Source organism: Sminthopsis crassicaudata, chromosome 1 (genome assembly GCF_048593235.1).
Source record: "Sminthopsis crassicaudata isolate SCR6 chromosome 1, ASM4859323v1, whole genome shotgun sequence".
Taxonomy (NCBI): Eukaryota; Metazoa; Chordata; class Mammalia; order Dasyuromorphia; family Dasyuridae; genus Sminthopsis; species Sminthopsis crassicaudata.
In genome coordinates, this window is record NC_133617.1 from 448,194,131 (window position 1) to 448,207,647 (window position 13,517).

The 13,517-nt window shown below is 33.3% G+C and overlaps 1 protein-coding gene across 1 annotated transcript in view; it reads left to right on the plus strand.

Moving 5' to 3' along the window:
- The window catches only part of PTAR1 (protein prenyltransferase alpha subunit repeat containing 1), a 42,132-nt gene that overhangs the window by 16,377 nt on the left and 12,238 nt on the right, over positions 1-13,517 (plus strand). The window contains exon 3 of the mRNA XM_074280719.1: positions 11,396-11,462. Coding sequence (XP_074136820.1) covers positions 11,396-11,462 — 67 coding nt within the window. The remainder of the gene's footprint in view (positions 1-11,395; positions 11,463-13,517) is intronic.

Sequence of the window (13,517 nt, forward strand, 5' to 3'; positions counted from 1 at the left end):
ATTAATGCAACCTAACTTTGTTTTAGTTCCTTTGCTGGTCAAATCACATTGCCAATACATTGAGCCATCATCCACAAGAATGAATAAAATTTGTTTCCTAAATGAACTACTTTTTAATTATATCCTTCCCATCCTGTGGTTCTTGCAGATTGATGGCAAAGTAGAAAAACAGCTAGACCTGGAGTCAGGAAAACCTGGATTCAAATTCAGCCTGTATGTGATTCTAGATATACTTTGTCTACTTTAGTTTCCCCATATATAAAATAGGAATAATAATATCAATGATAATAATAGTGCTTTCTCTCTCTCTCTCTCTCTCTCTCTCAGTTTAGAAATTTTTTTATCATTGATCACTTGATCATTAAGAACCTAAGAACATGCCTATGCTTTATCCCTATTAAATTTCACCTTGTTAGAGTTTTTCCACTGTTTTAACCAATCATTACCTTTTGGGATCTGATTTCTATCATGGTTAGTTTTCCCTTTTCATCTTCTACATAAATTGGATAAGTTGATTTATTTTTAATGAACTTTATCTGGATCGCTGGTTTTTTAAAAAAAATGTTTAATAGAATAAGGACATCTCTTTGGAAATTTTGACTAGTATCATTCCCACTGACCTGGGATCAAGTCAGCTAGTGTATTTTCTACCTGCTTAACTACTTTCTAGTCAGCATCTCTTCATTTTGTCAACATGATTGTCATGAGAGGCTGTCATATGCTTTGCTGAAAGTCAGATATACTGTATCTATGACATTTCCTTGATATACTAGTATAATAACTGTTCAAAATAATAGTATAACTGTCCAAAAAAAAAATAAAGGAAATCAGGCCAGTATTTGTAATTTGTTCTTAATGTACCCATGCTGACCATTAATGATCTTTCATTCTATTTCTTAGTATTTTTAAGTAATCAGACTTCAATGCCTCATTATGTGGTGGAGGTAATCTTTGCTTATCCAAAGCTATGGCAGTAAAATAATATCTTTGATAGATTCTTCCATACTGAAATAGATTTGAGTACAGATAACTTTCCCAAGGATCTGTACAAAACTAAGTATAGATCTGCTCATCACCAGTAGGCTAGCCACTTAGTGATTACTTTTTTTTAAGCTGTGGTAGCTCACTTCCTAATAAAAGTACAAAATGACTGTTTTTTGCCACCCTCCATCTCTTCCTCTTCAGTGACAATAGTAGGAAAGGGATAAAAGATCCAGATTCTAGACTGGAAACACATTCGCTTAGAGTTATCATTAAACATGAAGTTCTGAACACAATACCAGTAGAAGACTTGAATCTTTTGAATTCTAATTTTCTCACCATAAATGAAACTAGAAGACAAAAATTAAATGCATTATGGTTTACACATTCTCCTTGGAGAAAAAGAATAGGAGTTAGTAGAGTTTGGTTTTATCCTTTCTGAAAAAGCAAATACAAATAATATTTTATTTGAACATTTTTGTTTCTTTACTGCTAGTGCTTATTTTATTTACAAACAATTCTGTTCCGTTATTTCTGACTCTTTATGACCACATTTGTGGTTTTCTTGGCAAAATATTGGAGTGGTTTGCCATTTCCTTCTCCAGCTAGTTTTACAGATGAATAAGCTGACTTATGATAAGTGTCTGAGGCCTGATGATGACTCTCTTCCTGACTCCAGGCCGTTTTCTATTCACTGCACCACCTAGCTTCCTATTTAAAATGTCTATTATGAAGATAATTGTAGTTTATCCACGAACATTGGTACAGAAGTTGAGGAGATAGAGAAATTCTGCAAAGATCAAAATCAATACCAAATTGGAAAAAAGAATAAAAATAAGAAGATAGTGAAATCACAGGTGAATTGAAACTTAAGTAAGTTAAGAAACTTTGTAGTAAAAAAACAAAACAAAACACAAAGTTCATAATGCTGTAATGTATTGATGCATGGAATCTGAGCCTTTAAGAATTGTTTCTTCCATCTTTATTCTTGTGTCTAGTGGACTACTGAGACAGCAGATACTTTTCTTCCATTTTCATTGTTCTGTGATTTCTGATTTAATATCTTCATATATATAGTTTTCACCTTCCATTTCCTCTTTTAAAAAATTAAAATCCTTGGTAATCAAATGAGTTCAGCCTCTAGAGAAATACATTCTTCTGTTTTCATTAGATAAACTCTATTCAAGGGTTATATAATATGTCATTCCTTTGTCATACGTTGTGGTCCAGAAAGTCCTTTCCATTCTCCACTTTATTTCCTAGCTGCTTTTTTCCCTGTATCTTTTATTCTGAGTTTGTTATCCTTAATCAGCAGCAGGAATGAAAATAATATTTGTGACCCTAAGTCATACAGATTTCTGCCTAAAATTTCATAATTCTAGATTCAGAGGGCTTTCCAGATATGTTTTCTATTTCCTTTGATTTTTTTTTCTTGATTGTTTTCATTCTTTTTGTTTTTTTCTTTTCATGATGGAAACACTTTATCTTCCCTGGTATACTACAGAATAGAAACATCTAACTAGGGGGAAATATGTAGTACACATACTCTCCAGAGTCCTTGAAATAGTTCCTTTGTTCTGAATTTGAAATCCTCAGATATTTGTGGCAGCTTCTAATCATTCTTCCTATAAACAGTTTGTTGTGTTGATGGTACCCACATTCATACTTTGGCTACTAGAGGCCTTTTCTACTCTTCTCCTGGAGGTGGAGCAAGGTGGCAGAGAGCAGACATGATTTCTGTGACCTCCTCTGACCTTCTCTAAAATCAAGAGCAGATTAAGCCTCTAAACTGGTTTTGGAATCAAAGAACCCACAAATATTTAGAGTGTAACACATTCCCAGAAGAAGATACCTTGGAAGAACTAAAAGAGGTCTGTTTCAAACAAGCAGGGGGACATTCTGCTGAGACCAGATGGCAGTACAGGGAAACTGGGGCAGGGAGTCAGAGTGTGTCAGCTTCCACATACCTGGGAATCTTCTGTGAGTCTCTTAGGCTACTCTATCCTGATGGAGAGCAGGTAGCTTGTCAGATTTGTTACAAAAGGCAAATTGTAAATGACTGAGCCATGGAAGAATTCCAGACCCAACTATGATTGCCCAGCATCAGAAATCAATCAGTGAACTGCCCTAGGGCAAATTAAAGCAGCTGTTGTGTCTTTGCATTGAGCAGACCTCAAGCCTTAAAAAAAAATGAGTAATAAACCAAAAAGAATTGTCACCATAGACAGCTTTTAAGGAGAGAGAGAGAATAGCTCTTAAATCCTGAGGTTGCTAAATTTTAGCAAAGCAACTCCAGATGAAGCCCTAAAGGGAGATTTGAACTAGTCCTCATTTCACAAGGAGTTCTTGGAAGATTGCATAAAGGATCTTAAAAGAGAGTTAAAAGAAAAATGGACAAAAGAAATGAGATCAGTGCAAGAAGGAATGGAAAAAGCATATAATGCCCTACAAAATAGATATGAAAAAAAACCACCAATTCACTGAAAAACAAAATTTGTGAAATGGAAAAAAAATGCAATGAGCAAAACAATTCAATTGGCCAATTACAAAAGGAGCTTAAAAAATTAACTGAAGAAAATAACACACTAACAATTAGAATTAATGTGATAGATATGGCTCTCTTCAACAATGAAATGATTCAAACCAGTTCCAATTGTTCAATAATTGGAACCGTGGGAACTGAGTGTAGACCATAGCTTTCTGTTGTTGTTTGCTTGCATTTTGTTTTCTTTCTCAGTTTTTTTTCCCTTCTTGATCCAATTTTTCTTGTGCAGCAAGATAAGTGTATAAATGTTTACATATATTAGATTTAACATATTTCACATGTATTGGGCTACCTGCCATCTAGGGGAAGAGGTGAGGAGAAGGAGGGGATAATTTGGAACAGAAGGCTTTGCAAGGGTCATTGTTGAAAAATTATCCATGCATATGTTTTGTAAATAAAAGATTTTAATAAAATAAATAAATTATGGGGGGAGAATTAAAATTGAACAAATGGAAGTGAATGACTCAATAAGACTTCAAGAATCAGTCAAACAAAAAGAGAAAAAAATAGAAGAAAATATGAAATACCTCCTAGGAAAACCATCTGCCTGGAAAATAGATCTAGGAGAGGCAATTTAAGGATTATTGGACTTCCTGAAAGCCATGATGAAAAAAAGAACCTAAACATTATCTTACAGGAAATCATAAAGGAAAACTGCCCTGATATCTTAGAATCAGAAGGCAAAATAGCCATTGAAAGAATTCACAGATCACCTCCTGGAAGAGACCTAAAAAGTAAATTCCCAAGGAATATCGTAGCTAAATTTCAGAACTATCGCACCAAGGAAAAGATATGGCAAACAGCCAGAAAGAAACAATTTAAATACCACAATTTAGGTATTTTAATTTAATTTAATTTTTTTTTTAAATGGTAATTTAGGAGCCACAATTAGGATTACCCAGGACCTAGCAGCTTCCACTTTAAAGGATTAAAGGGCTTGGAATCTGATAGTCTAAAGGCAAAGGAACTTGGATTACAGCCCAGAATAAGCTATTCAGCCAAAATGAGCATTATCTTTCAGGAAAGAAGATGGACATTCAATAATATAGGTGAATTTCACCTTTTTCTAATGAAAAGACCAGAACTGAACAAAAAATTTGATCTCCAAACATAGAACTCAAGAGAAACATAAAAAAGGTAAAAAGGAAAGAACTCTTGAGAACTATATTTCTATTATGGGTATACTTAGTGTGGGTAAATTTGATTTTATTATGATAATATGAAAAAGAAATGGCAGTGGAAAGGGGATTGTACTGGGAAAAGGAGGTAAAATAAGGGAAAGTACCTTTCTCAAAGAGGCAAAGAAGATTTTTATATTTGAGGAAGAGAAGGGAGGGGGATGAGCATTATGAATCTCACTCTAATCTGATTTGGCTCAAAGAGAGAATATCACACATACTTGGTTTTACAGAGAAACTTGTCTACTCTTCTTCCAGGAAAGTATAATGGAAAGGACAGCTAGACATATCTTAAACAGAATTCATTATATTTTCCCTAAAATCTAGCCCTCTTCAAATTTTCCTGTTTTGAAATGTTAAGAACATCATAATCTATCTTTCCAGTCACCCAAATTTATAACTTTGATGTTACCTTTGACCCATTACTCTTCTTTCAACCTGCCATATCCAATCTGTTGCCAAATCTTGTTGATTTTTGTCTCCATAGCTTCTCTCAGATTCATCTTCTTCTCTACTCTTAATTGCAATTTTTCACAACCTCATTATCTCTCTTGCCTGGACTGTTGCATTATCTTTCTAATGGGAGAGGTAGAGCCAAAATGGCAGCAAGAAGCCAGGATATTTCCTGAGCTCTCCCCAGCTTCCCTTGGAATCAATGCTGAATGGATTTTGGAATTACAGAACCCACAAACATTCAGAATGTAATAGTTTTCCAGTTTAAGATATCTTGAAAGAATTTCAGAAAGGATCTGTCAGAATTCAGTATGGTGGGAATGTGGTCCAGCACAGGTAGAGTAGGCAGGGGGTGAAGGAGGACATGACCCAGCACAAGTGTACAGTGGGAACTGCAGTGCAGTGGGAAATCTAGAAGGAGGCTCTTAGCCAAAGAAAAGCAGCATTGGTTTAGAGAGCTAGCAGGCAGTGGCGAGATCTGTAACACAACTACAAAAGGCAAATTATGAGCCTTCTAATCCCAAGTGTGACTAGGCCAGACCAACCCATCACAGCTATTCTCAGTGTAGCAGAAAATCACTGAGAGTCCCTTGTTCCCCTGCAGGGGAAAAAAAATGACAAAACTTGGGACAATGTTCCCTGTATCCTAGAAGCAGAGTTCAACTTTTAAAAATGACCAAAATAGCTCTGAGCATCAAAAACTACTGTGAAGACAGGGAACATTAGAACACAAACCTGGAAGAGGACAACATTGCAAAATGGCAACATGTAAAGCCTCACTGGTCTGAAGTTCAAAAGGCTGTCTTGGAAGTGCTCAAAAAGGATCTTAAAAGAAGAAAATGGGGAAAAGAAATAAGAACTATGGAGAATTATGAAAGTATTGGGGGGAAGTCAACATCTTGGAAAAGGAAACATAAAAATTAATTGAAGAAAACAACTCCTTAAAAATAAATTTGGTGAAATAGAAAAAAAAATTAAACTGAAGAAAATAATTCCTTTAAAAATAGACTTGGCATATTGGAGAAGGGGGGGAAATGAGCTACTTTTAAAAACAGAATTAGTTAAATGGAGAAAAAATTCACCAAATAAAACATCTCCTTTAAAAGTAAAATATCCAAATGCAAAAGAAGGCTTAAAAAAAAAAAAAAAGAAAACCTAATTGAAGAAAATAAGTCACTAAAACTTAGAGTTGGACAAATGGAAGAAAATGACTCAATGAGACATTAAGAATCAGTCAAACAATTTTTTTTAACGTAAAAACAGAAAAAATGTAAAATACTTGGAAAAACAATTGACCTGAAAAATAGATTCAGAAGACACAACCTAAAATTTATTGGACTACTAGAAAGCCTTAATCAAAAAAAGAACCTGGACAGCATATTCAAGAAATCATCCAGGAAAACTGCCCTAATAGCACAGAACCAGAGGGTAAAATAGTCATTGAAAGAATCCATCTATTGCCTCCTGAAAAAGACTCCACAATGAAAATTCCAAGGAATATTGTAGCTAAATTCCAGAATTATCAGGTCAAGGAAAAAATATTGCAAGCAGCCAGAAAGCAACAATTCAGATTTTGAGGAGTCTTAGGATTATCCAGGACCTAGTAGCTTCCACGTTAAAGGACCCGAGGGCTTAGAATATGATGTTCCAGAACCACAGGAGCTTAGACTATAACCAAGAATCAACTACCCAGCAAATTAAACATTATCTATCAGGAGAAAAGATCAGTCAATGAAATTGGGGATTTTCAATATTTCTTATGAAAAAACCCAGAATCGAACAGAAAAGTTGATCTCCAAATACAAGACTCAAAAGAAGCATTAAAAAATAAACAGGGAAGAAAAAAAAAAAAACAACAACAACTATGGTTTTAAAGGTTAAAATGTTTTCATCCCTACATGATAATACATATAACTTTTGAAAATTGTATCTCTGTCAAGGCTCTCTAAGTTGACTTTAGTATGGTAACATAAAAGAGAAATTAGGAGTGGAAAAGGATTACACTGGTCTAAGAGGAAAGGGGAGATAAAATGGAGTAAATTATATCACAAGAAGAGGTACAAAAAACTTATTACAGTAGAGGGCAAGAAGCGAAGATGACGATCATTGTTTGAACCTTAATCTCATGATTTGACTCAGAGGAAATCGCATGCCTACTTAGTTTGGTATAGAAATTTGTCTCATTATTTAGGGAGGTAGGAGGGGAAAGAAAAAAAGAAATGGGAAGCTAATAGAAGGGATAGTAGAAGTAGAAGGGGGAAAAAAAGTATTGATAAAAGGGAGAGCAGATTGAGGAAAGTGAGGGTCAGAAGCAAAACACTGGTGAGAAGAAAAAGGGTGAAAGGAGAAAGTATAACCTAGGACAATTAGTAATCTTAACTATGAATGTGAATGGGATGCACTCTCCCATAAAACATAAATGGATAGCAGAGTAGATTAAAAGCCAGAATGCTGCAATATGCTGTTTACAAGAAACACATTTGAAGTAGAGATATACATACAGAAAAAAAAGTAAAAGACTGGAGCAGAATATATTATGCTTCAGCTGAAGCAAAATACATACATAAATAAATGAAAAACAGTAGTAGCAATCTTGATCTCATATTAAGTAAAAGAAAAAATAAATCTAATTAAAAGAAGTAAGGAAAGGAACTATATCTTACTAAAAGGTACTATAGCTAATGAAGTAATATCAATATTAAATATAAAATGCACCAAATAGTATAGCATCCCTATTCTTAGAGGAGAGAAGTTGAGTGAGTTGCAAGAAGAAATAGACAGCAAAACTATACTAGTAATGGACTTCAACCTCCCTCTTTAAGAGCTAGTTAAGAAGGTAAATATAATTTTAGAAAATAAATTTTAAAAAGTTATGGTAAGGACTTTGGAGAAAATTGAATAGGGATAGAAAGGAATATATCTTTTTCTTAGTGGTATGGCACCTACATAAAAATTGATCGTGTATCAGGAGATAAAAATCTCACAATCAAATGCAAAAAGGCAGAAATATTAATCACATCTTTTTCAGATCATGATACAATAAAAATTATGTATAATAAAGAGCTACAGAAAAATAGAACAAAAATTGTTGGAAACTAAAAAATGTAATTCCTAAATAATGAGTGGGTCAGGGGCAGCTAGGTGGCATCGTGGATAGAGTACCAGCTCTGAAGTCTGGAGAACCTAAGTTTAAATCTAGTTTCAGACACTTAACACTTCCTAACCGTGTAACCCTTGGCAAGTCACTTAACCCCAATTGCTTTAGCAGGGGGAGAGGAAGAGTGGGTTTAACAATAAATCATAGAAACAGTAATTTCATTCAAGAGAATGATAATGATGAGATAACATATCAAAACTTAAGGGGTGTAGCCATAGTAGTTCTTAAGGGAAATTTTATATCTCTAAATGAATAAAGTAGAGAAAGATGAGATCAGTCAATTGGACAGCTAGGAAAAAAAAAAAAAAAAAGCCTCCAACTAAATATCAAAGTAGAAATTGTGAAAATTAAAGTGGTTAATAAAATTGAAAGAAAACTATTGAACTAATAAATAAAACTAAAATTTGGTTCTATGAAAAAACCACCAAAGAGATAAGCTTTTGGCTAAAGGAAAAAAAAAAAAGATTACCAGGATCACAAATGAAAAAGGTGAATTTATAACCAATAAAGAAGAAATTTAAGCTGTAATTAGGAACTATTTCTGCAATTGTGTGCTATTGAATCTGACAATCTAAGTGAAATGGCTAATTACAAGAGCAAGGGATAGTCTCTGTTATATCATGGAGAAGGAAGGAATTTGTGATCCAAGAAGAATTAGAGAACATATGAATTTAAAATAGATACTTTTGATTACATTAAATTAAAATATTTTGTGCAAAAAAAGCCAATGCAGCCAAAATGAAAGGAAAGTAGAAAGCTGGGGGAAATTTTTACAGCCAGTTGCTTTTCATAAAAAGCTCATTTCTAAAATGTACAGAGAACGGAATCATTTGTAGAATACAAGTCATTCCCCATTTGATAATTGATCAAAGGATATGAACAGACAATTTTCAGATGAAGAAATTAAAGCCATATATAGTCATAGGAAAAAATGCACTGAATCACTATTGATTAGAGAAATGCAAATTAAGATACCTCTAAGCTACCATCTCACATCTTTCAGATTGACTAAGATGACAGTAAAAGAATGATAAATGTTGCAGGGGTGGTGTGGGAAAACTGATGAAGTTGTGAAATGATCCAACCATTCTGGAGAACAATTTAGAACTATGCCCAAATAGCTATCATACTTTTTTTTTTTTAATCGTAGTAAGTTTATTTTTAATACACATTGCTTCATGAATCTTGTTGGGAGAGAAAAATCAGAGCAAAAGGGAAAAACCATGGGAGAGATTAAAAAAAAAAAAAAAGTGAACAAAGCATGTGTTGATTTATATTCAGTCTCCTTAATTCTTTTTCTGGATGTAGATGGCATTTTCTGTCCAAACTCTGAATCACTGAATTACTGAGAAGAACCAAGTCTTTCATAGTTGCTCATCACATATTCTTGCTTTTATTGTGTACAATGTATTCCTGGTTCTGCTTGTTTTGCTCAGCATGTAAATCTTTTCAGGCCTTTCTAAAATCAGCTTGTTCATAATTTTTTATAGAACAGTAATATTCCATTATCTTCATGTACCACAACTTGTTCCCATTTGATCGGCATTCACTCCTTTTCCAATTCTTTGCTATCACAAAGAGCTGCTACAAATATTTTTGCACATGTGGATCTTTTCCCCTCCTTTATGATTTCCTTAGGATATAGACCCAGTAATGGCACTTCTGAGTCAAAGGGTATGCACCGTTTTTTATATTCCTTTGGGCATAGTTCGAGATTGCTCTCCAGAATGGTTGGATCAGTTCACAATTGTACCAACAATGCATTAGTGTTTCAGTTTTCCCACATCCCATCCAACATTTATCATTATCTTTCCTATCTTAGCCAGCCTGAGAGGTATGAGATATTATCTCAGTTTTAATGTGCATTTCTCTAATCAATAATGATTTAGAGCATTTTTTCATATAACTATAAATGGCTTTAATTTCATCATCTGAAAATTGTCTGTTCATATCCTTTGACCATTTATCAATTGGGGAAAGAGTTGTATTCTTATAAATTTGACACAGTTCTTATATATTTTAGAAATGAGACCTTTATCAGAAATACTGCCTGTAAAGATTTTTTCCTACCTTTGTTCTTCTCTTTTAATCTTGTTTCTGTTAGTTTTGTTTGTGTATAACCTTTTTAGTTTAATGTAATCAAATTTGTCTATTTCTGGGTATATTCTTTTGATCCAGCAGTGTCACCACTGGGTTTGTTCTGAAGAGATCAAAAATGGAGAAAGGACTCACATGTAGAAAAATGTTTGTAGCAGTCCTTTTTGTAGTGGCAAGAAACTGGAAATGAGAGGAGGGCCATTAATTGGGAGATGTCTGAATAAGTTATGATATATGAAAATATTATTGAATGAAATATTATTGTTTTGTAAGAAATGATGAGCAGGCTGATTCAGAAAAGCCTGTAGACTTAGATGAATTGATGCCAAGTGAAGCGAGAAGAATTAGAGAACATTGGATACAGTAACAACAAAATCATGTGATAATCAACTGTGATGGACTTGATTCTTAAAAATTCAGTGATTCAAGACAATTCCATTAGATTTGGGACAGGAAATGCCAATCATATCCAGAGAGGCAACTATGGAAACTGAATATGAATTGAAGCATAATATTTTAACCTTTTTTGTTTGTTTTCTTTCTCATAGTTTTTCCTCTTTTGGTCCATTTTTTCTTGTATAACATTACAAATATAGACATATTTTTAAAAGAATTGCACATATTTAACTTAGATCACTTGTTATTTTGGGGAGTGGGATTGGTAATGCAGGGAGGAAGAAAAACTTGGAACACAAAGTCTTAAAAAATGAATGTGCTTGGAAAAATAAAATAATATTGAAAATTTTAAAAAAACTCAAAATTTTAAATGAATGTTAAAAATGTTTTTATATGCAATTGGGAAAAGTAAATTATTATTCAAAAAAATCTTTCTAATAGGTTTTCCTGCTTCATCCTCCACAGAGCTTCCAGAGTGTTAATAAGGTCTGACTATTGTCATTCCCTTTCTCAGGGAAGTACAGGGCATTAAAAGAAAGAGAAGTCAGTAGCATTGTAGATTTTTAATGGGATTCTTCTTTCTTTTAGAATTGATAGATGTCACATGTACCCTGCTACTTCTAAACCCAGATTTTACTACTGCATGGAACGTGAGGTATGACACCTGCATCAAGAGTTTGACCAGATTTCCGAAGTCACGTGAGCCCCAGGATTTTTTTTTTTCCAATATTATTTTATTTTCTTAAATTCTAACTAAGTTAGCCATAGTGTTTTTCATAAATTTCCCCCTTCTGGCCACTATCTTTAGTAATCACAAAGCACTAGAGGATACTGGCATACAGAATTTTTTTACAGTATATTATTTTGCAAAACTATTCTTGAAATAGAATTGCCTGTTTTTTTGAACCTCATTTTCTTCACTTGTAAAGTCAGGAAATTGGATTAGATGATTTTCTAAAATCCCTTATAGTTTTAAATCCCTATTTTCTTTTTTTTTTCTTTATGTGATGTAAATCATTAAATTTGATCATGATATTTTACATAAGAAGAAAAGACAGTAAGAATTAGTTGTCATGCTAGCTGTATATAGTCTGTAAAACTTACAAAGTGTTCTTGAAAGGAAAATAGCCAGTGAATCCTATTCACTAGTTCTATAGTTTTTTAAAAATAGTTTTGTGTGGGACAGCTACTGATTTTTAAAAATGAAACTTTTTTTTGTATGCTTGTATTTGAGAGTACTTAGATACTCTATATTAGATACAGTATTCCATGTATTTCTATACATTATGAAATGAATTAGGTTGAAGGCTTAAAAGTGTTATAATGATGTGAAATCTATTTTAGAGTTTTCTTTATTAAAAGAAGATATTCTTTTCCTCAAAGGGAAAAAGTTGTTTTAACTGGGAGGACTATGGACAATAGCACTAAATTTGCCAGAATTACTTGGAATTTTTACTTTGTTGATGTTGTTTGATATACATATTTTAAAATTTGCTTTGTTTCCTTATTTCCAATTCATAGGCACTCATCAGGAAATAATAAGTCAATAATAACAAGTACAGGGCCCAAGTCATTATTGACTAATAACTGTCTTTCTCCTAAGTATAGTAAAGATAGTTATTAAAATGTTAATAGTTATTAAATAGTTATTAAAATTATAAAGAGGACTATGGAATGACTGACTGACTAAAATTCCCAGTGATCCCTAGTTCTATCCTGCTTTCTCTCTCCATCAAAGTGAACCATGATTCTGAATGAATCATCCTTAATTTGAGAATGGAACAGAAAGTTGTAATAGAGAAATTACAGTATAGATAGGGGTCAGACCTTCATTGTGAACAAATCAAAAGGAACCCAAAGAATCTGAAGTGGTAAGAGGAGTATGAAGCTCAATACCTAGGAATAATAATGAATATAAGAGGAACCAATGAGAAGTAAACCCTGAAGTTAGACAGCATTAGTATGGCATCTGGCTAATGATAGGTATCTTGTTAAACAGTTATTTCAGTTTGCAGCTCACTGTTTCCCTGGGTGTAAATGTGTATTTATATTGTATTTATATGTATTTATATTATATTCAAATTTTATAAGCCCCATCCGAAATCTATCTAATGTTCTCATGAGATTTCCCATAGCTATCATCTCTAATTGACTGGCTATATTAAATGCACACCTCATACATTAGATTCTAGATAATTGAGGTTTTACAACAAATTTATTGTTTTGGGGGGGGGGCTACTAGATGGTGCCAGCCCTGAAGTCAGGAGGGTCTGAGTTCAAATCTGGTCTCAAGACACTTAACATTTCCTGCTGGATGATCCTGGGCAAGTCACTTAACCCCAATTGTCACAGGAAAAAAAAAATTAAATTGTGGCAATTTTATTTATAAGCATTAGTCTGTTTGAAAGGCATTGTGGTAGATTAAAAAGAGCATTGAATTTATGTAAACTCATCCACATAGAAACCACGTGTCTTATCTATGATCTGGGAATAACTTTTCTATTACTATTATTATTCCATCTTCTGTATCTAGAAAGGAACTTCAATACTTTTTAAAAAAAATTCCATTAGTTCCTTAATGTGGATACTTTCTTCATCGGCACAGTTCACAGTTTTTCTTTACCTTAGGATTTAGTTTCATGAGTTTTTGTGGCTCCCTCCTCTCCTCCCCCTAAAAATTATTTCAGCTGGTCATTCATCTTCTGTTAAT